At 36.3% G+C, this 27,542-nt stretch overlaps 1 protein-coding gene across 7 annotated transcripts; it reads right to left on the minus strand.

Moving 5' to 3' along the window:
* LOC106095423 (L-asparaginase) lies at positions 1-25,291 on the minus strand. Of its 7 annotated transcripts, none has more exons than XM_059368212.1 (7): positions 24,741-25,291; positions 2,329-2,500; positions 2,160-2,264; positions 1,843-2,078; positions 1,011-1,760; positions 759-944; positions 1-695 (listed from the first exon to the last, which is right to left on the minus strand). In XM_059368212.1, exons 2-7 carry the CDS (start codon positions 2,498-2,500, stop codon positions 165-167), a joined length of 1,980 nt encoding a protein of 659 aa, XP_059224195.1. In that variant the 5' UTR covers positions 24,741-25,291; the 3' UTR covers positions 1-164. The 7 variants fall into 7 exon arrangements, with proteins under 7 accessions (XP_059224195.1, XP_059224197.1, XP_059224196.1 ...); XM_059368214.1 differs by lacking the exon at positions 24,741-25,291 and adding an exon at positions 24,591-24,724; XM_059368213.1 differs by lacking the exon at positions 24,741-25,291 and adding an exon at positions 24,431-24,573.
* Positions 25,292-27,542: the final 2,251 nt, after the last annotated feature.

Below are 27,542 nucleotides of genomic sequence, written 5' to 3' on the forward strand. Positions count from 1 at the left end.
TTATGTTTTGAGTGGCGTCCCAGATTTCATCCTTTATTTACCTTTTAGTTTTGTATCTCAGCAAACAATAGTTGTTTATAAAGAATTTTGTCTTCAATGTTTTTGTTAAATGTAATAAGAAATGTGTGTCTGTGTAAATTTATAACAATAACTAATGGGCGTGTTTATGCCCCATTTGTTGGACTTTTTAGTAATGTCACAATGTGTTGATGGTCGGCTTTTTCGGCGTAATCCATGGCGGTAAGTCCCAGCATATCTGTTTCGTTTATACTGTCCATGTAGTCTAATAAATAACGCACAAGTTCCTCGAAACCATGTTGTGCTGCCACATGCAGGGCAGTACGTCCTGAGGGATCAGGTTGCGAAAGGTCGGCACCAGCCAGCTGGTATGACTGTAAACGGAGCAAAGAACCTCTGGCTGCTGCCGCACACAGTTGTTCGCCCACTGCCCTTGATGATCCCGTGAGATGAGCACCGCACGTTATGAGCAAATTAATGATTTCGTGGTTGTCGGTAGTAACAGCTTCCAGCAGAGGAGTTCGCTCATACAAATCGCGAATGTGTACTGACACTCCGTTTAGCAACAAATGGTTGACTACTGCCAGATTGCCCTTGTAACAGGCGAGATGTAGTGCAGTTCTGCCGTCATGATTGACACCAGATAGATCCGCACCGTATGCTTTGAGATTATTTATCTGGAAGAGATCCAACATATCGGATTAATAATGTCTAAGCTTTGTTTCACCGATTTTAAAAACCTTTTGGATGTCGCCTGCAGCAACGGCGGCATTTAACATGGCAGGAAAAAGTGTGGCTCCGAGTTGACTTAATTCTTCCGGTGACGATAAATGTAATGATCGGGCAACAGCATCTACCAAGTCGTATTCCTCCATTCTTGGCCCAGCGCTTGAAGACAGCTCACCTCTTAGGTTAGATTGCATCATCTGTAGGTGAATGCGTTGATCAGTTAGCTTTTCAGAGAGCCATGATGCTAATGCAAATGCGCTTACCTGCTTTTTAATGTCCAGTGACCATTCACTTTTACCCAAGACATAAGCCAATTTAGTTAATGCAGCCTCTGGAGTCATATCACAACCGGCTATGACACCAATGTCGAACAAAACCTTGCCAGTTTGATAGATTTCGGCCACCGCACCAGTGGGACATTGAGTGCAATTAACAATGATAACACCTCTGCTGCAGGCTTCTTTCAGCTCGTCTAGCAAATCCTTGCGATTAGCCGGCACGTTGCCCGACCCAAAGGATTGTAAAACTACTCCTTTCATTGGTGGAGCAAGAAATGCCCGAAATGTGGATGTTGATATACTAGGGAATATTCTAAGAATGCCCACATTTTCGTCCAGTTGCGCATGTACATTAAATTTGGACACTTTACATGGCCTAAATATGAGTCGATAATCAATATCGACGCTAATACCAATGCGAGCCAACGGTGGAACATTGGGTGAATCGAAAGCATCGAGAGAATTGGAACTAATCTTCACAGTACGATTACCTCGCATTAGCTTGTTGCCAAAGAAAACACAAACCTCCGGTATCACATAATTGCCAGCAATTATTAGAGCCGAGGTGAAATTATCTTTGCCATCTGTACGAGTCTCAAAAATAGGTATTTGAGAGCCCGTAATTATCACAGTTTTGCCGAGATTCTCCAACATAAATGACAATGCAGACGCAGTGTAGGATAAAGTGTCTGTTCCATGCAGGACGACAAAGCCATCGAAAAACTCGTACGATTGCTGTAGATGAGAGTAACAAAGAGAATGCAGTTTCCAGGTAAACGGTACAGGGAAGCAAGTAATTGCTTTCGGAAGGCCTTACCTGTATATCCTTTGCTATTCTAGCCCAATCATTCATTGTCATGTTACTCGAGTCGAGGAGTGGACTATATTCCGTTATTTGATACAGCACTCTATTACATTCGCCCTGAACAAAGGGCAGCACCAACGGTGCCATGGACGCGGATGGACCATAACGTTTTTCAGCATATTCTTCATCGTGCATATTTGGATACTTGCGTATTCGCTTAATCAACGCATTGGGTATAGGAGCCAAAACTGAAAGTTGAGAAAAAAATTGTATTTGTAGCTCGATGATAGCCTTCGGATTTGACTCAAGAATATCCATATTTTACATACCGTTACGTTCATTTCTCACCATGCCGATAGTGCCGCCGGTATAAATAACTCTGACTCGAGTTTCTTTGGTTTCAGTTGGCATAAGTTTGCCATAGCTTGTGTTACCTGCAACGATAATCAGCGACGGTCAGTGTCTTTAAAGCGGTCAAGGCACGAGGTGTGCACCTACGTTTTAGTGAGGAACTTTTTGTAGGTGAGCAGGGAATTGATGTATCCAAGGAAGACAATGATTTCAAACCAGTTCTCATTACCAAACCCTGGTCATTTTCATCAAAGCAAATAGTTTTGGGAGGGTCGATTTGTACAGGTTCACTGTGACCATTGGCATTTTGACTAGACATCTGAAAGAGTATAAATATTTATTGGAATATTAGTGAAAATCAAAAGAGAAATCAAATCAATTCAGTGTCGGTGAACATATAAACTTTAACACTACCACTGCTGTTGTATACTGTATCTCCTTAGTCAAATTAGAAACAAGGAATTTATTTAAGAAATGTTCTTAGTTCCTCTCTTTGGATTTCGAACGATCCTTTACCAGATGAATGAGAATTAGTTTTCAAAAACATGATTTCATTTAAAACTTGAACGTTAATGTAATTTTGTTTGCAACGGTCAATTTGAACCGGTCCACTTTGTTCAAATAAGATTTTCCATCAAATACCAGCTTTTTGATCAAATTTTAGTTTTCACTAACTGATTTGAGTTAAATAATAAGAAAGCATCATAACATTTTCAAATGTATCTATTTATTCAGTAAAAATAAAGGGATTTGGGAGAGAAACGTCATGTGGTGTTATTATTTTGACAGCGGTAATATTGGCTCCAACATTAAAAATCGATTAGAATATATTGGGTTGCCCAAAAAGTAATTGCGGATTTTTTAAAAGAAAGTAAATGCATTTTTAATAAAACTTAGAATGAACTTTAATCAAATATACTTTTTTTACACTTTTTTTAAAGCAAGCTAAAAGTAACAGCTGATAACTGACAGAAGAAAGAATGCAGTTACAGAGTCACAAGCTGTGAAAAAATTTGTCAACGCCGACTATATGAAAAATCCGCAATTACATATTGGGCAACCCAATATAAACAAATCTAATATGATGGACAAATGTATACGGTTTCGAATAACATAATTGTCCATCTTCCCTATAATACTGAACGCAATAAGAAATACCTTAATGTGTATGTTGTACACCAATATTCAGGTGACTTTTCAGGTGACCGTAGGTTAAAGGGTTGCTTGAAGATTATTTCATGCAAATGTTGATCGTGACTGCGCCTCAAATGGTCCATCCCCTTAGTCTAATTTTGGCTTCAATGTTGTCTTCCAATACGTCAATTGAAGCGTGCTTGTCTGTATAGACATGAGCACACATAGCCCCACAAAAAAAGTATAAAGGCGTTAAATTGCATGATCTAGGCGGCCAATTTGCCGGTCCCGAACGTGAAATAAAATGTTCACCAAACTCGCCTCTCAATTAGTCCATTGTCCGTTGTGTGGCATGTGACACCGTCTTGATGAAACCACATGTCATGTCTTACAAGTCAAGCTCTTGCATTTTGGGCAAAAAAAAGTCATCATCTCACGATAGCGATCACCATGTCACGATTTGCATCATCTACGAAGAAGTACGGTCCAATGACCCCACCAGCGCATAAACCTCACCAAACTGTGACTTGAAATGCCCTTCTTAGCGACAGACAGTATGGGTTCCGCTCTACAGGAGACCTAATGGCATTTTTGTCGGAACGATGGAGTCGCTCTATCCACCAGTTTGGTGAGAGTAAGGTCGTGACTCTCCAAGGAATTGGATAGGGTCTGGCACGGTGCACTTTTATCAAAGCTTGTCCCTTTTGGAGTCGGTAATAACTTCGTTCGATTTATATCGAGCTTTCTCAGAGATCGCACTATACGAGTTGTCGTAGATGGGTTCTCATTAGATGAGTATACATTGACCGCAGGTGTGTCACAAGGCTTCGTCCTTTCCCCTTCCCTTTTTCTTATTTTCATTGACGATCTATTAGGTCAGACTTAGAATCCACTCTACTCCTTTGCCGATGACAGTAGTCTGTGTCATTCATATTCATTCGACCATAGGTCCAGTTCTCAAGAAATTGTGGACAGGAGGCGCATTATAGATGAGACGCTCTCCCAGTATTTGCTGGCCATTTCCGAGCGGGGTAGAATGAACAAAGTAGATTTTAAAGCACAGAAAATGCAGTGCTGTTTATTGTCTCACAAGCGGTTCACTGACCCACTTCAATCGCCGATATCTATCGACGGTATAGATATTGGAACAGTCAGATGCTCTTGATGTTCTGGTCATGAAGATACAATGTGATGTCCGTTGGTCGAAACACGTATTCGAAGTGTCGAAAGAAGCATTCAAGTGTTAGGGCATTTTCAAGCGGTGCAATAAATATTTCACTTCTTCTGATCTTCTCAATATCTATACTACCTATATCAGGCCGAGGATGGAATATAACTCTCATATATGGGCAGGGGCTCCAAAATCATCCTTGGAGCTACTTGACCGAGTGCAACGAAGAGCGATGGTGTTGATTGGGGACAGTAGGGTATCAAACTCTATTGCTTCTCTTGGCCATGGTCGGAATGTGGGTAGCGTTTTATTGCTCTATCGTTATTTTAATGGCGTGTGTTCCAGGGATATTCGCCTTCTTATTCCTGACGTTAGTATGTCCACCAGGAATATAAGACTAGTCAGGAACTTACACCCGTTTGTATGTAAGTTCCTGAGCAGTTGACCGAACCATGCATTGCCGAGAAAATTCATTTTTCGCCCGATTTCCGTCTAATGTCTTTCCTACCGACATTGACGTTCAGAAATTAAAGACGAATATCAATAAACACTACTCCCTCTTTCCCCTCTTCAACCCTTTACTTTTCCAATTGCCAACACAATGCAGGTGAAAAAAATGGAAGAAGCGCGCGATGAACTTTCCTAACAGAGCACGCATTTTGATAATAAAGTTCAATAATTTGCAAGCGCTGTTCGTTTGTAAGACGATCCTAGGTTAGATTATAGACCAAACTGAAGATGTTTGAAAGTTAAACCAAACACGAAACGTGCGTGAGCTGTTTAAACCAGTGTTACCAAAAAGATAAAAAATCACCTTTTAATAAACTTCCGATGTACAAACCTTCAGTAGATCCAACCCGAGATCAGACCATTATAAACGGTTTCAAAATTTGAAGACAGTTCCAAAAAAAAGTGAAAATACTTTGGAGTAATAAATCGGCAGGAAACTAAGAGATAGTTTGATTTATGTACCATATAGGTCTTAACTAACGTAAGATGATCGGAAAGTCATATAACACTCGAAGTATTGGGTTGCCCAAGAAGTAATTGCGGATTTTTCAAAAGAAAGTAAATGCATTTTTAATAAAACTTAGAATGAATTTTAATCAAATATACATTTTTTACACTTTTTTTCTAAAGCAAGCTAAAAGTAACAGCTGATAACTGGCAGAAGAAAGAATGCAATTACAGAGTCACAAGCTGTGAAAAAATTTATCAACGTCGACTATATGAAAAATTCGCAATTACTTTTTGGGCAACCCAATAATTCTAAAAAGCTTTTGTTTGGATCAAATTTAGTAGCTGTAGTTCAAGGCCCATAGTCAATACGAATGTTAACTGTACTTAAACATAATGCTTTGAATTGTAGACTAGTCTATGGCGCTTCATCTAAAAGCAGACCCATATATCTTGAGAACGTCTTCAATGTTATTTCGATAGTTTGGAATTTTTATCTAGAAAATTTTTAACTAAAGTTATGTGTGCTCGGACTATGCTATGGTGCGAGCTCATTCCTTGCCGAGGACTATTAGCCTTTTGCAAAAACTGCGGCTACAAAAACAGAAATACATTCCCTTTATAGTGTCAGTTAATGGTACCATATGCTTATAATGGGACGTAAAAGCATTTGAATCTGTTTAGAGAACGATATTCAGTTCAAATATGTACTTTTAAAGGTGATAATTAAGTTTCTAAAAGTTTTTGCTATAAAGCAATACCATTAGTGGCTTTCACAATTTGGTCTTAACAGTGCGCAATTCGTGTTATAAAAATTAAAAAAAAAATCAATTGTTACCAAGTCAAGCTTAACAAATACACTGTGAAAAACAATGTTTGTTTGTACTAATCTAATTATCTTGTATCTATCGCTAACTGGTTAAGAATCCGGATAAACATAATGAGGCACGAGTATTTGTTTTTTGTAGTTATAGTTATTCAAATATTTTTACACTAACATGACATTCTAATCAATTTCAAAATAATCTGTGATTTTGTCACATGTACTCAAATTACTCAAGTTACGAACGGGCTACCTATAAAATCAAACAGTTTTCTTGGTATCTACGCGAAAATTTTTATTTACATGCTTGTTATGAAAAGTATTCACATTATGTTTGTGTTTATTCTAATGCGATTAACTTGGAAAAGAGGGAAATGGCAACTTTAGGTGCATATTACATTCTATCACAGTTTTGGATTTTTCCTGCACGGGATAGCGACGAGCACAACACGGGTTGGAACTCTGAGCTCCGAAATGTATGGTGTTAATCGTCATCACGAAAAGCTCAGCTGAGATCTCACAGGTAGGATGCTCCATATCAAGGGTAGGCAAAACAGGTGACCCGTTTTTTTTTCTTTCAGCAGGTTAGTCTCTTTTGGTGCGTGCGCGCTCTCTTTAACCAAGCAGAAACTAACCATGAACAGTCGTCGAACATTATTCAGTGGAGCTTTAGTGCAGATAAGACATGTCTTATGTAATATTAAAATAGCAACCCTGAAAGATTCACACATCGTGTGAGACGAAAGAAAAAGTTTATATGAAAAATGGATTTTGAAATAAATATGCATGTTTTTCGATTAAATTGAAATTTTATTTCATCGAACATACCTGTAGACACATGTCTATAAAGAAAGTATAATACATATGAGAATACATTTTGTTTTCACGTAACCAACACGCAGGGGTTGGCCCCTATATATGCAGTGCATTGCGTTGGCAATTAGGAAAGTTAAGGGTTGGAGGGGGGAAAGAGGGAGTAGTGTTTATTGGTATTCGTCTCAGATTTCTGAACGTCAATATCGGCGGGAAAGACAGTAACCGGAAGTCAATTCCACATACAAATGACACGGGCGAAAAATGAATTTTCTCGGTAATGCATGATACGGTCGACTGGCCAATCAATTACAAAGAGAAGTGAGTTCCTGGCATGTCTTGTATACCTGGTGAACATTCTAACGTCAGGGATAAGATGGCGAATATCCCTGAAACACAAGCCATGAAAGTAACGATAAAGCGATACAACGCTACCCTCATTTCGACGATGTTCAAGAGACGCAATCCAATCGAGTTGGATACTCTACTGTTGAACCCAGTCAAGTCCAAGAATAATTTTGGCTCTCCTGCACAAATATGACAGTTATATTCCATCCTCAGCCTGATATAGGTAGTATAGATATTGAGAAGATCAAAAGAGGTGAAATACTTCCTGCACCGCTTAAGAAAGCCCAGACATGCTTCTTAAGATACTTCGAATACGTGTTTTGCCCAACGGACATCACATTGTATCTTGATGTCTAGAACATCAAGACCATCTACTGCCCAATATCTATGCCGTCGATAGTAGTGGGTCAGTGAATCGCTTGTGAGACAAGAAACAGCACTGCGTTTTCTGTGTTTTAAAGTCTACATTGTTCATTCTACTCCACTCGAAAATGGCCAACAAACAGGGCCTATGGTCGAATGAATATGAAGGACACAGATTACTGTCATCGGTAAATGAGTAGACTGGATTCGAAGTCTGACCCAATAGATTGTCAATAAAAATAATAGAAAGTGGAAGGGGGAAGGACAGAGCCTTGTGGCACATCTGCGGTCAATATATACTCATCGAATGAGAACCCATCTACAACAACTCGTATATTGCGATCTCTGAGAAAGCTCGATATAAATCGAACGAAGTTATTACCAACTCCAAAAGCGACAATCTTTGATAAAAGTGCACCGTGCCAGACCTTATCAAATGCCTTGGAGATATCCAGAGCCACGACCTTACCCTCAAAAAACTGGTGGGTAGAGCGAAGAAGGCCATTGGACTCTCGCTAAGAAGGCCATTAGACTCTAAGTATCGCACGAGATGATGATTAACCATACTCTCCATAACCTTGGAGAGCAATTAGCCGGTAATTCGCAGTGTTGTTCGTCCCACCTTTCTTGCACGGTAAAATGTACGGTAATGCCGATTGGAGCGCACTCTATTCGTATTTGACGTACATAACCCCAAGTCTTATGAATACAGAAAGTGACAGCTCATATGACAAGTCTTATCAGCTTTACGCAGATGAAGAAGGTTTTGTAATCGGTTGCCGTTTAAGATGAAAACGTGAAGTTAAATTTTTAAACTCAAATTTTTGTAAAGAAAAAAAAACTCTTGATTTCCTAAGCTATTATGCTTTTATTGCAAAAAAATAATATATTTTGTATGATGCGTTTTCATTTTTATGCCTTTTACATAAATTTGTAGCTGTAGTCCAAAGCCTATAGCGACACATGTAAATATTTTTTTGTTATAAAAACCTTAAAATTCAACAAGATACTAAAACAGTTTTTAAAAATCTCATTACCAAGATTCGAGGAAAATTTATGTTGAAACATTTGACATTGTTAAATTTTTATTTTTATTTTTTTCGTTCATATTTAATTTTATTAATTATTTTCTTTTTTATACATACATATACATTTATATTATGCAATTTTCACATAAGTCGCTTGGAAATAAAAAGACAAGCAATTAAATGCGTATTTGAAATCAAATTTGAAGAACAACACATTTTCAACCATTTCGTTTTTTCGCGAGTACACACATAGCCAGAAGAAATGCCCACCTTTGCTCCATATACAGAGTAGCTGCAGTCGCGGACATTCAGCGATATCGAGTGGAGAGTCTCAATGAGATGCCAGGCCGCATCGGTTCTTGCTTAAATACTGAGTGCCTGTGATACTCGTTATGGCAATGCGAGTTATTGGCGCCTTTCAATAACCAATGGTCATAACGTTCCCACGTCGATAGGTCCTTTGGACCTCCGATAGAGTTGGACGAGGATCGCTACCTCCACATACAAAGACAACAACAACTACTTTTTATGGAATAATTTTACTTTACCTTTAAAAATACATCTCTGCCGCATACCACCGTAGCTCAGATGTAAGCATATCTGCCTTTGACGCTGAACGCATATCGGCGTGAACGTCAGAAAACATTTTCAGCGGTATTTATCCCCTCCTTGCGCTGACGACACTTGTGAGGTATTCCCCACTTCGGTTATTCTCTGCTAGGTAAGGTTAGGTTAAAAGGAGGGTACGGAGGGTCCGCCCCATGCCATTATCGACTTACACTTATCTTGCCACTGAAGAAAGTTATTTCCTACCAAAATGTAAGAAAAATCCTTCAATACCCGACCGAAACCTACCAAATGTTCTACAAGCTTAAAATGCGGTATATGTTTTTATAAGCACCACTTAACCGATCTTCTGATTTGACTTCTTGAGCCCTTACAAGCCGCAATTTTTGTCCGATTTTGCTGAAATTTTGATTGTAGTGTTTTGTTATGACTTCCAACAACTGTGCCAAGTAGGGTTAAAATCGGTCTATAACCTTATATAGCTCCAATATATACCAATCCCCCGATTTGACTTCTTGAGTCCTAACAAGCCGCAATTTGTGTCCGATTTGGCTGAAATTTTGCATGCGGTGTTCTGTTACGACTTGCAATAACTGTGCCAAATGCGGGCCAAATTAGTCTATCACCTGATAGACTGATTTCGATCGTACAATCGGTTTCTCGATCATCGTTGTTCGGTTCCTAGAAGCTTTAACTTTTGCTGGTATGACAGAAGTTTGGCATGTAGAATAAAATTATGCCTTTCAACTAAATTTTTGTTGAATGAATTTTTAGCAGAATCCATGGTGGTGGGTTCGTAAGATTCTGCCCGGACGAACTTAGTACGCTTTTACTTGTTTAAATTTCAACTTTGCCACATGTTATTTGAATATCGCGTTATTAGCTGATTGTCTAATTACAACATTGTACTCTGTACTCTAATGACCTTTTTTTGCTCGATGTCGAATCCCTAAGGCTAATGCTATTTGGTAATCTTCGGATTATTCACATCTGGATTGATTGTATTAACCAACATACCCAAAATTAATCAGCTGTCAAACAACGATCTCAAAGTAAATCCTTCTCATGTTTCTTTACGCCTAGTGATTTAATGACGTTAGAATCGCAAAAAGCCTTCATTGCCAGTAAAACTACTGTGCCCGATTTGGTGGGTTTTTTTAAAGCGATATGTTCGAATTGGCCCCTAAAATTTTTTTATTCTTGTTTTTTTTTTTTTTGCTATTCGCAAAACTCACCCACAAACACACCAAATCCGAAATAAAATCCCGTGTATTAGATGGGGTGGAACAAAAATATGTTGGGAGATTTACACAATTTTGTTTTATTATTTAAAACAATTAAATTTCAACTAGATTCCCCAAGCGTTTATGCTTTCGATAAGCCTTTTGTTCAAAATATATACCAACACAGACCAAATTAGCGCCTTATTCTTCTGCTGTTCTTGGATGATTTCAGCTTCCATATGCTCATTGCCAATCTAACGTACGAACACAAGAGTCAGTGTTGGTATTTTGTAGTTAGCTACAAGAGCCAAAAATGCTTATGAAAATGTGCCATTATACCTCGAGGTGTGTTGTGTCAATAATTGTGAAAGTGCTAATTTTTTCTCACCTAACCAAAAAGTTTGTGTATGTGTGTGTGTGTATTAAGGGATATCTAAAATGTTGACAAACTTTAAACTAATAGATACCAAAAGATTATAAGTTCTTATCAGCTTATCAAGTGTAAGCCTTAAGAGCATCTTTTTCTTTTGCGTTGGTCATAAGAACTGGATGTAAGAGAAATGCGCCATAGACTATAGGCTATACAAGAACTTAATATGAGATCTGTAAAAAATGTTGTATTCCTTAAGAAAGTGTTTATTTATTGATGGATATTCATATTGTACCACCTATAAACGATGCTTTTCTCCAAGGTAGCTTCACCACATGCCACAGTGAACAATCAAAATGTGTACAAGAATACATGGACGGAAAGACGGACATAGCTGAATCGAATCAGAAAGTAATTCTAAGTCGATCGGTACACTTAACAACGGGTCTAGCTCGTCTCCTTCTTAGCGTTGCACAAATTTATAATATCCTGTGCCACATGTGTATTATAGGGTATAAAAAATACCTCGACAAAACAGCACAGTAAAACTGTATACCATCTCTTAAAGACTCCCAGCAAAAAAGGCATTACTCGATAACAATGTTGGTAATCCAACTCAAAATGTAGCAACTACTTATCCTTTCATTAGAATTACATCTCTTCGAATTGCTTTCACAGCAATGTCCTAGGAATAAGTATTTAATCGCACATTTACCGGTGACTCATTTGTAAGCGTAGACAAAATTTTTAAAAAGTCTTGGTTCTGTTTTTGTTTCCTCACTCTTTCTGTTTGGTGGCCATCGTCGCGTAGAAGTTAGTATGTCCGTCTAAGGCACGGTACGCCTGGGTTCAAGTTCTGGCTATAACATCCCTCCTAATGCTGGCGACACTTATGAGGTCCTATGCCATTTAAAAACTTCTACCCCAAGAGGTGTCGTTAAAGAAAAATAGTTAGAGTTAATATAAAGCTCGAAATTTTGCACAAAGGTCTAAATCAGTCTTTGACCTCGGGCCTAATTATCGCATCTGTAATCGACTTATAACGATAAAATTTCACTTTTTTTGGATTGTGCCAACCGTTATCGATTAATTCTATTCGAAATGTGCAAGTTTTTTCCCGCAGCAATTTACCTATTGTAAACAATCAATTTTCGATATTTTCGAAAAAATTTGGTAAAAATATAACATTAAAGAAGTCAAGACTAGAGATCGGTTTATATGGCAGCTGTATCAGGTTATGGATAGATTAAGACCATAGCCGGCATAGTAATTGGAATTCATAACAAATAGGCACTTGCAAAATTGAAACGATTTATATGACAGCTTTATCAAAACATGGGCCGATATGGCCCATTTACAATCCCAACCGATCTACACTAATAGGAAGTATATGGGCAAAATTTCAAGTGCCTAGCTTTGCTCCTTCGAAAGTTTGCGTGCTTTCATCAGACAGACGGCTAAATCGTCTTTGAATGTCGAGGCGTTCAAGAATATATGTACTTTGTTTAATTTCCGATGTGTAACTTTTATATGTAACTTTTTTATATAACCACAATTTGCTTTGCTTTTGACAAATTACGTTCGTAATGCAAAATCTCGCTCGATGATGGGTGCGAGGTTAAGCTGCTGATAAAGCACCCATATCTCTCCCGATCTCCCGTTTTAACTTCTTGAGCTTTCAGGGGTCACAATTATTATCTGATTGGGCTGACATTTTGCACAATGACTTCTGATGTGGCTCTATAAACTATGGCGCAATATTATAGCTACCATATAAAGCGATATTCCGATTTAACTTCTTGAGCCTCCAGAGGGCGCAGTTACAAATTTGCACAATGACTTTCGCTATGACTCTCAAAAACTCTGCCAGGTATGGTCCATGTCTGTGCTTAACCTGATATAGCTCCCATATAAACCAGTCTCTTGATTTGTCTTCTTGAACCTATAGAAGGCGTTTACTTTAAGATAGGCCTTTATTCCGTAAATCTGTGTTAAATTTTACTGCGTTTTTGTTAAGTTTTGGGTTTTGGTGATTTCGTTGGATTTCCGGCATTTTTGTTAAGTTTTGGGTTTTTGATGTATTCAGCGGACTAGAGTAAAATTTTCTGGCGGAAAAAAGAGAGTTTTTCAAAATAGGCCAAAATATACAAATGGAGCAAGTTGGAGCAGTTGAAATTTTGTTTTTTTTCATTCAGGAGAGATTACTGAAGAACATTGAAAAAGAATTAGGATGGACCAAGACGGACTTTTTTAGATTCATTCTGGCAAAAATTTAATTTTGAATTGATTGCTTTATTTTAACCTATTACTTAAAAACAGCGGTACTAATACGTACGTAATTATATCATAAGTGATGCTGCGGGTAAATATATATACAGCGGTCAAAAAAAGTATTCATCATTCAATGTTTTTTTTTTAATAAGTCTACAAAAGACAATTGGAATAAAAACATATTAAAATAATGATGCAGTAGTGCTTGTGTGATATATATGTACACAATTTCATTGTTTTTAAAGAAAAAAATAGTATTTATTGGAACAAAAAGGGTCATTTTACAGCTGAACACAAAAAATTAAACAAAAAAAGTATTCATCATTGCAAAAAAACAAAAAAATAAATAACATAATTTAAAAAAATTAATACTTTGTTATTCGACCACCGCGTCTTATAACTTCTTTTAAACGGTTTGACATCGATTGGACTAATTTAGCGGTTATATTTTGGTCTATATTAGTCCATTCCTCCATTATCACCTGTTGCATTTGACTCTTGCTCGAAAAATTGCGCGTTCTCAATTTGCGTTCGAGATGTTCCCAAAGATGTTCAATTGGGTTCAAGTCGGGACTTTGAGGAGGAGTTTTAATGACTTTGGGGCAGTTATACAGCATCCACATCTTGGTATTTAAAGCAGAATGTTTGGGGTCATTATCTTGATAATATTGAAAGTTATTACCAAGCCCAAGTTTTACAGCACTATCTTTTAAATTCCTCTTTAAAATGTCAATGTAATACTTATGATCCATTACTCCATTAATAATTTCAAGATTTCCCGCTCCTGAAGCCGCCATACACCCCCAAACCATTAAACCACCTCCACCATGTTTTACAGTAGCAACTGTGTTTCGTTCTTCAAGCTCTGTATTTGGTTTTCTGTACACTATGACCTTTCCATCGCACCCAAATAGATTAAACTTGCTCTCGTCTGCAAAAATGACTGTTTTCCAAAATGATTCGGGCTGTTTTACATACATTTTTGCGAAGTTTAGCCTTTTCACTCGGTTTATTTTATTTATAAAGGGCTTCTTACGTGCAGTTCTTCCTCTGTAACTATGCCTTTTGAGTGTATTTCGAATTGTTTGTGTAGTAACTTCCTTCCCTAAATATTCCATAGTGTTTTTACGAAGAATGGTCGCATTTGTCTTCGGAGTTTTCTGAACTTGCCGCACTAGCCAACGCACATCTCCAACTGAAAGTGCTTTTGGTCGACCAGATCTTGGTTTATTGTCAACAGTTTTCGTTTCTGTCCACTTTCTGATGATGGATTGTATAGTAGATCGTGGTCTATTTAAAATTTCACTGATAGTTTTTTGAGTTAAACCATTCCTGTGGTGTTTTATTATCAAAACTTTTACCTCATCAGAAACCTCGTTTTGCTTACGACCCATTTTGACAAAAACTATATTTTCAATGAAATTAAATATTTGCTGTCAAGGGCAAAGCCTCCTTTACTAAATAAAACAGAAAAGGGGGATTCCCAAATAATATTTGAATTTGACTTTGATGATAGCACATCAATGATGAATACTTTTTTTGTTCTGTTTTTGGTGTTATTATATAAAATTGCATTTTTTGCGCTAATTAAATTTATTTTTTGAATTTATTTTAAAACATATTACGAAAAATAAACTATTGCATAAAACTGCATTATTTGTTTACTTTAAATTTTCTTCAATTACCCAAAATAAGTGAATTTATTATCAATTTTGCAAATGATGAATACTTTTTTTGACCGCTGTATATCCCAATGTATATATGAATGACTACTTTGAACGGCAAAACAGAATTAAACCACTATCTTCAATAGTTTGCGAGAAATCATAATATTCTTCTACACAAACTTACAAAAATAACTTTTTTTTTTTTTTTGCAAAATTGCCAAAAATATACACCACACCCACAAAAGCAAATATTTTAATCTTATTATACCTTCCACCATAGAATAAGAAGATATATTAACTTCTTTTTAAACTCATAGAACTATTTGGATCTATAAAAGTGCATATGTTCTTGATCGTCTTGACATTTTAAATCGATTTAGCAATTTCCGTTCATTTATCCATCCATCTGTCTGTCGAAAGTTGGTAGGTCGATTGGGATTATAACAGGTCTAAGTCAGCCTATGTATTGATATAGCTTTCATGTAAACTGATGGTTTAAAGTGGCCCATTACCTGATTTAGCTCCCATATAACCGATCTTCCTATTTGGTTTCTAGAGCCTCCAGAGGGCGCGATAATTATTCGATTTGGTTGAAATTTGACTCGTAGACTCGTAGCCTAATATAGCTTTAATTAAAAACTCGATTTGACTGAAGTATTGCACGTGGCTTTTTGTTCTTGTGTCTTCTAACCCGATCTATTGTACCATATTCGATTAAAATATTTCGGAATACATATTTTGAATGAAAACAAAATTATATATATTTTAAATGGAGGTGAAGATCTGGCTAGATCTGTATGAAAAAATATAAAATAAAAATTGTATGACTATAGGCAAATAATGATTAGGGAATTTAACTACCAAACAATGTTATAATATCTCGTAACACCAGCTCACAGTATAATAACCAAGCTGAACATGCTTTATCTTAGTAATATATATTAGTAATATATAAATATCGAAATTAATACGAGTTGTAACATACCACCTACCCTATAGGTACGAAGTGGGAGCTATGTCTAATTCTGAAACAATTTTGATGGACATCGCCGGATGTTTTCAGATGGGTTGTTAAACCATCCGTATCACAATCCGTTCACAAATGAGAACATTATTTGCAAATTGCCCAAAATTTGGCTAACATATATATGAGGCTATATCTAAACCCATTTCGAGCAAACTTCTAAGATAATGTGGTACTCATCGAGAAAAGCGCTGTGAAAATGTGATTGCAATGGCTCTAGAAGTGAAAATGGGGCGATATACATATACAACAGCTATATCTAAATCTTAACCAATTTCTATGAAATCCATCTATAATATCGACAATCAAGAGAAAATCCTTCCAAACAAATTTCAAGAGAATCGGTTAACAAATTACCATTTAATTGCATTACTACTGCAAATAGTACGAACATATATTTGGGAGCTATATCCAAATCTAAACCAATTTTTTCCAATTTCAAAAGGCTTCATCTCTAGGCCGAAAAACATGCCCATACCAAATTTGAAGATGATCGGACGAAAATTGTGATCTGTAGTTTGTGCACAAATTAACATGGACAGACGGAGAGTTTTCTAACAGTCATAAGAAGTACGGTCCATTGCTAAAGCTCTATTATACACCGATCTCCTTATTTGAGAAAATCAAGTCTTAAGAGACATTAACCATATGGTTCTGCGGAATGTTTTCGTAGTCCTTTCTCCAACACTTTCCGTACATGTGATCTCTATTGTGTGTTACGAGGGCTGCTTTAGAAATTTCTGGCCTAATAATGAAAACGCAAATTTTTATCATCAACAACAGTTTTATTGTTTTTCAAAGTATTCTCCTGTATGATTTATACACTATTGCATGCACTCAAACCAATTGTCGAAGCACTTTTTCCACTCCGATTGAGACACCTCCAAATGCTTTAGCAGCATTTTTGGATGACGAAAATCGTTTACCACGTTGCATTTTTATCTTTATATGCGAGAATAAAAAGAAGTCGTTGGGTGCCAAGCCAGGTCTGATGACCCATATCGGCAATCACCCCGAAATTGACTGTCCTACGTTGCTTAAGCGAAACAGTCGCCACATGACAAATTTTGCCAAAGAAACAGGCGATCATTTGCTTCAAAGTCTTTCTTTCAAGAACATTTTTCGTTGGATTTGGCTCGACTTCGAAGACCAACTTGGTCGATTGTTGTTTTGTTTCGGACTCATACGCATAGACGCCAATTCGCAATTCGCCAACTGTGACGATACGTATTTTGGAGCCACGGCGATCATATTTTTTTACAGCTCTTCTCACTCATCGACACAGGCCTGTTTTGAGATATTTGAGATTTTATAGTCATGCAAGAACGATCAAAATAATGATATTTATATGGCAGATGTTTTAATGTTAATTTGAGATGTTTTTAACCTATCAGTAGATATCGAATTGTGCCAATTTTGGCACGGAAATACCATGGTTTCTCATCCCTACTGCATAGATAGTTCTATTTGGTGAGGCATAAATGAGTGTTTGCTAGACACTTGGGAGGCAGGGGTGTCGGAAGGAATGCTATTTTTGCTTCGCCAATGGAAATGTTTTTTTCTTCTGCGTACCAATGTGTTTTTTACCAAATAAAATTGTTTTTGTTGTTGTTGTTGTTTTTGTGGGAGACAATCTAATGTTTGTATGTATGACGCAGAAACACGAGTGCTCACACTGAGGCATTTGTAAACATTTGTGCGATATATTAATGTGGTTAGCTTCCTTCAAGTTTAAGAAAACTTGTACTAACTAAATATTTGTCTGTTAAATTTCGGTGTAAATGTTACGTATTTGTGCCATAGCTATTATTTTTATACCCTCCACCATAGGATGGGCGTGTACTAATTCCGTCATTCTGTTTGTAACACCTCGAAATATGCGTCTTAGGCCTCATAAAGTATATATATTCTTGATCGTTATGACATTCTAAGTCCATCTAGCCATTTCCGTCCATCTGTCTGCCGAAAGCACGCAAACTTTCGAAGGAGTAAAGCTAGGCGCTTGAAAATTTGCACAAATACTTTTTATTAGTGTAGGTCGGTTGGGATTGTAAATGGGCTAAATCGGTAAGTATTTTGATATAGCTGTCATACAAACCGATCTGGGGTCTTGACTTCTTGAGCCTCTAGAGGGCGCAATTCCTATCCGATTCCGCTGAAATTTGGTTAGTTTTGGTTGGTTTGTGTTTCGTTATGACTTCCAACAACTGTGCTTAGTATGGTTCAAATCGGTCCATTACGTGATATAGCTGTCATATAAACCGATCTGGGATATTGATTTCTTGATCCTCTAGAGGGCGCAATTCTTATTCGATTTGGCTGTAATGTTGCACGAGGTGTTTTGTTATGACTTCCAACAACTGTGCTTAGTATGGTACATAACCTGGTATAGCTGCCATATAAACCGATCTTGGGTCTTGACCTCTTGAGCCTCTAGAGGGCGCAATTCTCGTCCGATTTGACTGAAATTTTGCTCGTGATGTTTTAGTATGATTTCAAACAACTGCACCTAGAAAGGCGCAAATCGGTAAATAACCTGCCAAAGCTGCCGTATAAACCGATCTGGGATCTTGATTTCTTGAGCCTCTAGATGTCGCAATTCTCATCCGATTTGGCACAAGTTTTGTACAACGGCTTCTCTCATGACCTTCGACATTCGTGTCTAATATGGTCTGAATCGATCCATAGCTTTAAACAGCTCCTATATAAACCGATCTCCCGATTTTGCTTCTTGAGCCCCTACAAGGCGCAATTCTAATCTAAATGCACTGAAATATTACACAATGACTTCTGCGATGTTCAGCATTCAATTCATTTATGGTCCGAATCCGACTATAACTTGATATAGCTCCACTAACATAACAGTTCTTGTTCAATATTCTTTGTTTGCCTTAAAAGAGATACCGCGCAAAGAACTCGACATATGCGATCCATGGTGGAGGGTATATAAGATTCGGCCCGGCCGAACTAAGCACTCTCTTACTTGTTATGTTTCAATATTTGGTAACCGATTGACTTTGAATTTTGTTCAGAATTGATCTATTGTAGAACGTTTGGAATTTGAATGGTGAAATTTGAAATAGAATTTTTTTATGACTTATTCAAAGTCTCTTGAATTCGCAAAACCATTATTTTCAAATGATATTGCTGTCACATACATTTCCTAAGTCTACCTGTCTATGAAAATTACTGTGAGTTGCAAGTGACTTAAACTAGGGGCTTGAAATTTAGGGCAAATACTTTTTATAAGTGTAGGTCTGTTTAGATTAAATGACAACATAGATTTGCCTACAAAAAAGCATCGCCCAGAGAACCTAACGGATGAGAACTCTAATGGAGAGTATATAAAGTCGGCCCGGACAAATTTTGGATAAGTATTTTTTATAAGTGTAGGTCTGTTTAGAAGATAGACCGGTGAAAATAGTCCATGTTAACTTAGATTTGCCTACAAAAAAAGCATCGCACAGGGAAGATTACGCAAGAGATCCCTAATGGAGAGTATATAACGTCGACCCGGCCGTATTTAAGGCATTTAAAGTTATAATAATTAGTCTTTCGGTTTCATAATATGTACACTTCTAACATATATTGCTTTTCAGAGTAATCAATGTAGAGCGATTTTCAATTTTTTGAACATTTTCATTATCATATCCTACTTTTGACCACTTTAATGTTCACATGCAGGGCAAACAAAAACACTATAAACTTTAACCTGGAGTAGTATGTACTACGTTTTGGCATGAATGAATCAAAGTGCTAAATGAAATTTAACAGCTATTTGCTATGGTAGCACTTGAAATTGATAACATACTCGTAAATATGCCAAAGCGTTCATCTAAAAGTGTACTAAGTCGAAGTAGAATGATCAAAAGCCCCACTGTGCAGGCCATTGTTTAAAATTATGAAATTCATTAAACAAAACATCCAGAGATTGAGCTGTTATTTTCCACTGAAAAACTTGAACGTAAATGCATGCATGCAATGTGGATGTTGTTACGACCGAAACTGGAATGATTATTTGTCATTTTAGTTGTTAAAATATATAAAAGTGGACTCACAATTATTATTTTATGATTTGTTTGAGGCGTTAGGCAAATTTATATTTAATTAATTAGCTGATAAGAATATTCATTTACATAAGGGTGGTTCGTTATGGCACCCATTTGAGAAGGCTAAACCGAATCCAGAAGAATTTCTAAGCCGAGCCATACACTGCTTCACTGATGGGGTCTGTTCATGTTTTAACCATAAATTTCGGCGGTATGTAGTTTGTCCCCAGGAATTGCACATCAAGTCCAAAATGAAATTTTGCTACAAATAGAGAACACCAACAAAACTTTTTCGTCTTTTGGGCCTTTTATCATGCAGCTATTCTTTTTTTTTATAAAAAGTTTACATGTTTTATAATAATTATATATATATATATAATTATATAATTGGATTTTTTGAAATTTACAAAAATCTATTGAAAATATTTTTCTGCATTTTACAAAGAGAGAGAGAGAGAGAGAAAAGAAAATATAAAAAAAAATTTCACGATTTTTAAAAATAGTATTCGGCTGTTGCGCTTTTCCTTTAAAAACAATGTTTCTATTGAAAAGGGTACAGTTACAGTTACTACTGCTGTAAGGTTACGAACAGTCCGGGCGGTAAGGTTAAAAACAGTCTCGAAGTATAAGAAGGAGATTAACTCCTTTTCTGAGGATAGCACGATCTGTGCGGTTTGGGTGCCAGGCCATAGCGGAGCAAGGAGGAATGCAAGAGCAGACGATTTGGCAGTGAAGGCCAGAGGACTGTCGTTAATAAAGTTGGTTAACCCGAAGCCTTTTGAATCGAGGCAGTGCGAAACGGTTGATAGGGCGAAGAAAAAGCTATTATTGAAAGGAAGTAAGAAGGAGGTCAGTATAGCTTTCTGTATCATAACGCGACACATGGGACTACAGCTCACTTTTGCGAAATCGGTGCGGCCAGTGATAGCATGTGGGGATGATGATGAGACGTTACAGAGTGGGATAGAAACAAAAAAAAAAAATAATTTCTATCCGTTTTTTTACAAAAATCGGCAGTGGAGGCTACAAATATTGTTTGGTGCAACACATTATTTCATGTGTTTATTAGCCTGAATGGGGAATCTGGGCTTTGCATTTTGAGAACTCGAGGGGTTTTTCCTATTTTTTTAATAAAATTGCCTCTTTTGATGTGCATATTGCACCCGTTTAAGTTAACATACATTTTTTCACACTTCTTTATTCAAACGCTATAACTTAAATTAAGTGAAATATCGAATTGACGCTTACTGCAGTAAAGTCATTGAAAATCAGAAAATCAAACTACAAATGCTTTCGTAAAGTGAAAAATACAAAACCAATCTCGGCAGAAGTTCAACAAATAAAAATTAAAACTCGTACATTCCCAAAACGAGTGGAAATAACACCTCAGCATTAATCATTTCCTTTCTCAAATGGCATATTTGTACTTTTTTTTTTCATTCCATCCCACTGTATGTAGGAGCATTTCCTATGTCATTGCCCGAATTTAGTGGCTAAGAGACACAGGCACCAAATTGGGGACGCAATAATAGACGTGAACCAACTTAGAAGCGTAGGATGGAAAACAAATAGGGATTTTGTAACTTGCAAGGAATTCCTGACTTAGATTTCTTTTTCGAGTCTACTTTTTAGCATTTAGAGCACACAATAAGCCGATTACTGGTTTAGGTGTATGTCCATAGTGGCAGAGGGCGAATTTACACTTTTCAACCGAACCTAACCTACCTTTATCTACTACTTCTTTCTTGCGCAAACTCTTCTTCCAATTTTAGTTAAAATCATATATGAAATTAGATCCCAAATTGTTTTCTATATCTACACCCCAAATATACACTTTAAACAACAACAAAATGTTGGGGTGATTATGCACTCTTTGGGGTCCATTTGCAAATATGAAAATTAACCCTAATTCTTAATTGGAATTCGACGCCAATTTTATTTTGGTACTCAATTTTAAAGATTTAAATAATATTTTAAAAATTTTAATAAGTAATTTTAATCTTTTAAAATTAAGAATTTGATCTTATGTCATACCTTGAAAGATTAGTTCTATTTTAAAAGATTTGCCAATATAATATTTTCCCATTTTTAGAGAAACATTTCATTGACAAACAAATGTTAACAAATAGGATTGTGCTCAATTTTAAAATTAAATTTTGTAAATTTTTTTTAAATAAAGTATCTCAATATTTTTTAGTTAAAACAATAAAAAATAAATAGAAAATTTTAAAAATTCTCTATCATTTTTTTAATTGGATTAAGTAAAAATTTCAAAAAAATTTTAATTGAATATACAATTTTTCTACCCTCCATCAAAGCAAGGTGTTTAAATCTTTTTATAATTCCATTTACAGTGCATCGAAAAATAAATTTCCAAATCTAAATATTCTATATATATTCTGCCATTTCCACCCGTCATTCCGTCCGGCTGTTAAAACCACGCTGCAGTCTTTAAAATAAAGATATTGAGGTGAAAATGTGGACAGATATTTTGTTTACCGTAGGCAGATTAAATTGAATTGAAGAGGATAAGTTAAGGGTCATGAGCCCATAAAAGACGCATTTATTACCCATATTAACTGAAATTTGGTACGGAGATTTGTGCCAAGTATGTATAGACTGAACTAAAGATTTAAACGGACATTTATTATCAGATTTAGGTGAAATTCGTCTCAGTTAGTTTTGGTAGGTCCCTTGACATGCCCCGTGTCGAGTATAATCCAGATCGGACCATATTTGTTAATAGCTGCCAAATAGACCAATCTTCCGATTTAAGATCTTGGTTCCATTAAACGGGCATTTATTACCCAATTTCGCTGAAATTTAGAATAGTGAGTTGCTTGAGACCCCTTGACGTCCGTATCGAGTATGGTTTAGATCGGACCATATTTGAATATAGTCCCCACACAGACCGTTCTCCTGATTGAAGGTCTTTCACACATTCATGGCTGATTTTGCTGAAGTTTGTTACAGTGAGTGATTAGACCGCTTAATATCCTTCCCAAATATGAGGCAGATAGGGTGGTATTTGGATAAAGCTTCCCAATAGACCGATCTCCCGATTAACGGCCCCTAACCCATGTAAAGTCCGTTAATCATCTGATGTCCCGATCGTTTTATATTTTGATTAAAGAACATTGGATTCATAAATGGTGCATATCCCACCGGATTCTAACGCAATTTGGTTAATATCTATATATCCGTGGTTGTGGGTAATCGAATGTATTAAGTTCGGCGGGCCGAACTTAATACTTTTAATTGAAATTTTTTTCAATTACCTTTTTTGAAAGCGTATTGTATCATGTTCGTGATTGATGCAGTTTTAATTGAGAAATTAATAGGATCAATTAATTTAGTGATTGCGACCGATTTTTATTTTTTTTCTCTGTAACAACAAAAATACTGCTGTGACAGCAGTTTGTAACAACGCTTCATAACAACCTCACCATCCGTCTGTCCAATTGATGTTAGCGCTCGAATTAAAAAGCAATTCGCTTTGGCACAGATGATTTTTGGTGATGTAGGTCATGTGATTTGCCTTCTTAAAGCCCTTGAATCGCCATTTAATTTGGCCGAAATTTACATAAAAAGATGTAGCCCCTATAAAAACTTAACTCCAGATTTCCAGTCATTCTAAGCCTCTAACAACCGCAATTTTTGTTCGATTTGTTACCTCCTACACCATCCACACCTGCATGCTGACCCGAAGGTTAATGAAAAGAAACTATAGCAAAAACCTAGGAGATCGAATTCAGTTTTAAACATTATGAATGCTAGAAACACTATGAGTCGATGGAAAACTATTTAGTTGATATGTATTATAAAAAATCTGCTTAAACTTAAAAAAAGTAGGCCAAGCGGATCGGACAGAATACACAAAAAACAAAAAAAAAAAAAATAAAAGGTTCGTTAAGTTCGGCCTGGCCTCCCTCCACAATGAATTGCAATTTTCATGTTTTTTGGATTTTTTAGGGAGAAACAAAAACGAGTGTAGCTGAAAGCTTTTGTTATGATGCAAATTAATTTTTGAATCCGTTTAGAATTGCACACAACGATTAGTTTTTGGAACACTAGAAAAATTTCAAAGATAACATAATACCCTTATTAAAATTGTGTTATTAAAAAAATCTTCCAAAAAATCGTTCCACTCTTGTGTTCACGTGGATGCCTTATATGACGCATTCACGTAAGAATTGTAATGCCGCATTTTTTCTTAGAGTGTCACATTTGAAATTCGAGGTAGTTTTTGCCAACTTCTTTCGTGACAAAATGCTGATGCAATATTAGTGTCGTTGATGAAAAATGATACTGCGATCTGTAAAGGAAATATTTTCTTATTTTCTATGCATCTTTTTAGAAAGATTACTTCAATATGGACCTCGATATACATAGGTACAACATCACTCTCAAAGTAACAACGCATTCGTTTCTTTTCACTCACAGTTGTCAATAGAAATAATTCACGATATTTGTTGATTTTCTCGGTAATTGAGACCGAGATGCAGCAAAGTCGTGCTTGTTTTGTAAGTCTTGGTGTCTAGAGTTCAACGATTCCCGATAACCCTCGGACCAAAAAACATATTCATCTCCTTTCAACGAACCTTGTCAGGCTTGCCTCGCTTCGTTTCTTAAGAATGCATAAAGCGTTTTTGCAAACCTACGAGTTAATGTCATGTAATAGCAGGCACATCCGAGAGAGAATGCTGATTTCACTATGTAATCACTTTCTATTTGCAATTGAATTCGCTTACATTTGCAGTTGTAGCGTAATTCCACCGCCTTCTTGGGGTGTGTTGACTGGGATTTCTCCACGCGAACTTGACGCCGATGGCTAAGTGACACTAATTTGGTTATGGGAGTGCGCCGTATAGTGAGTGCCACACTTTGTTATTTCCGTGTAATATTTTTCTTCAATTAAAAAGCGTAGAACAGAAAGCACATGGATAAAACTTGTATCTAATTTTATGTGACCAATGCGCGCCGCACCACGCCACCCCACTAGCACAGGGAATTTGGTTTCTTTATATTTGTGGAATTAAAATTTAAACAATAGCAAACACTTGCGGACGGTTGTACAGATACTCCTGAAATTTAGACAGGTGTTATTTTCCTTCTCTAATATCGCCTCTTTGTATTCACAATTAATTGAAACACCCGTGTTTTTAAAGATATTCGCGTTCTCTAATGTCAAAATAGATAGATGGAGATTCTTCGAAATGAAAATCGATTGAATTTAGTATTAAATTTCTCTCTTTGCGACACCTTAACGTCCGAACGGAAGCACCTTTGGAATACGACTGAATCAACGAAAACCAAAAAAACATCTGTTTTGCAGTGAATGAGAGAGTGGTGTTTGTGTGGATTGTATATGTAGAAATACAAAATTCCATATGACCAAATTAAAAAACAAAAGCAAAATGTATCTCCTAATCAGGGACGGAGTTGAAGCATGCTAGGCCCTTCACCATTTGGTTTCTTGACAAAAATATCATAGTTGTGGTTAGAGTAACCTTTAGATTTTTACGTATCCATATTGCTTTATTATATCAGACTTTGTAGATAACTTCTTTGATTGTACATATACGAGGTCTGAAAAAAATAAGCGTTATTTTAAATTTTTTTCAAAAAGTATTTATTTATCCATCAATAACTATCTTGTCCCCTTCAAAGAAATACCCCTCAGATAGTTTTACTTTCAATGCTCGAAACGGACTTTTTGGTTATGCGAAACTTAATACAGTTTCTTTGATCCATTTTTTCGAACAGTAAAAAATCGAAGGGCACCAAAACACGACTAGTCTTTCTATCTATCAAACATAAACTGACAATCCAAAATGGCTGATATTACAAAAATTTATAACAGACATCTGTACTAACATAGCAGAAACAAGTAAATGCGTGCTAATTCGGCCGGGCCGAATCTTGGGAATCCACCGCCATGGATTCTGCTAAAAATTCATACCATACCAAACTTCTGTTAAACCAGCAAAAATTGAAGCTACGAACCGAACAAGGATAATCGAGAGACCGGTTTATATGGGAGCTATATTAGGTTACAGACTAAATTCGACCGTTTCGACTTGTCGTAGTTTCAGCCAAATCGGACAGAAATTGCCGCTTGTAAGGGCTCAAATAGTCAAATCGTGTGATCGGTTTATATGAGATCTATATCAGGTTATAAATTGATTTGGACCGTATTTGGCACAGTTGCTGGCACAGTTACTGCGGCTTCCAATATCAATATCTTCGATTTTATAATCATTTCAATTTGAGTTTTTGTTTGTACAAAGTTGCGTTTATTGGGTACATAAGCAGGTTAGCTATACCCTAGCTATAACCATGTAAAATTTCATGAATTCATCTTAATTCGTTCGAAAATGGTAGACTTATTTCCCCTTATTTTTTTCCCCCAACCCACTGTGCATCTGTCCGTCTGTCTATCGAAAGCACGCTTACTTTCGAAAGAATAAAGCTAGGCGCTTGAAAATTTGCGCAAATACTTGCTATCAGTATAGGTCGGTTGGGATTGTAAATGGGCCATATCAATTTCAATGCCATATAAACCGATAAATCTGATTGGCAGATTGATTTTACTTCTTGAGCTTTTACAGGTCGCAATTCTTACCTCATTTGTATTCTTCTTTACACTTTTTCTTTTTTCTTTCGTTGAAGTTACAATTCATGCATAAATATCTATTTAAAGCCATGTAAGTCACTTTGTAAGGTCTAGAATTTCTCCTTATTTGCTAGCGGTAATCATTCATTAAGAAATTTCAATAGATTAAGTATTTAAAAAGTTTGTCGCAATTGTTAGGTTCTTGACCATTCAGAACAACAATTCACTCCTTCATTGTAAGATGTCCATGGAAATGGAAATAAACACGCAAATTTTTTGACAAAATCTTCCAAATAATTGAATCGGCCGATGGACATCTAACAATGAAGGAGTTAATTATTGTTCTGAATGGAAAAATAAAACCGCAAATTTTTTGACAAAATCTTCCATATAATTGAATTATAATTAAGTGGGGCATTTGATTTCGTTCCACTTTGTGTACACGTTCCACACTAGTGTAATGCTGCATTTTTTCTTAGAGAGATAGTTTTTGCCAACTTCTTCAAAATGCTGATGCAATATAAGTAGCGTTGATGAATCTGTACTGCAATCTGTAAAGTTATTATTTTCTATGCATCTTTTAAGAATATTCATTATTTTTTTAATCTAAGCAAGCCATATGTAGAAATGTGGACCTTGATATACATGAGTACAACATCACTCTCAACTTTGTATATCTTTAGCTAACATATTTTAATTAATTATATTTCCATTTAATGCGTTTGTAATTTCATCTTCATTAAGCGCCGTTTTTTGGAAAAAAACATATTCTAAAAAAATATCTACTAGTAAATGTCATGTAATAGCAGGCACATCTTACAAAGAACGTTAATTTCACTACACTCAATCAAACTTGTTCTTCAAAACAGCAATAATGTTAGCTAAAACAGCAGTTTTTGTCTGCTGAAAATGCGAATCAGACATTACTGCTGATTCA

Source organism: Stomoxys calcitrans, chromosome 4 (genome assembly GCF_963082655.1).
Source record: "Stomoxys calcitrans chromosome 4, idStoCalc2.1, whole genome shotgun sequence".
Classification (NCBI taxonomy): domain Eukaryota; kingdom Metazoa; phylum Arthropoda; class Insecta; order Diptera; family Muscidae; genus Stomoxys; species Stomoxys calcitrans.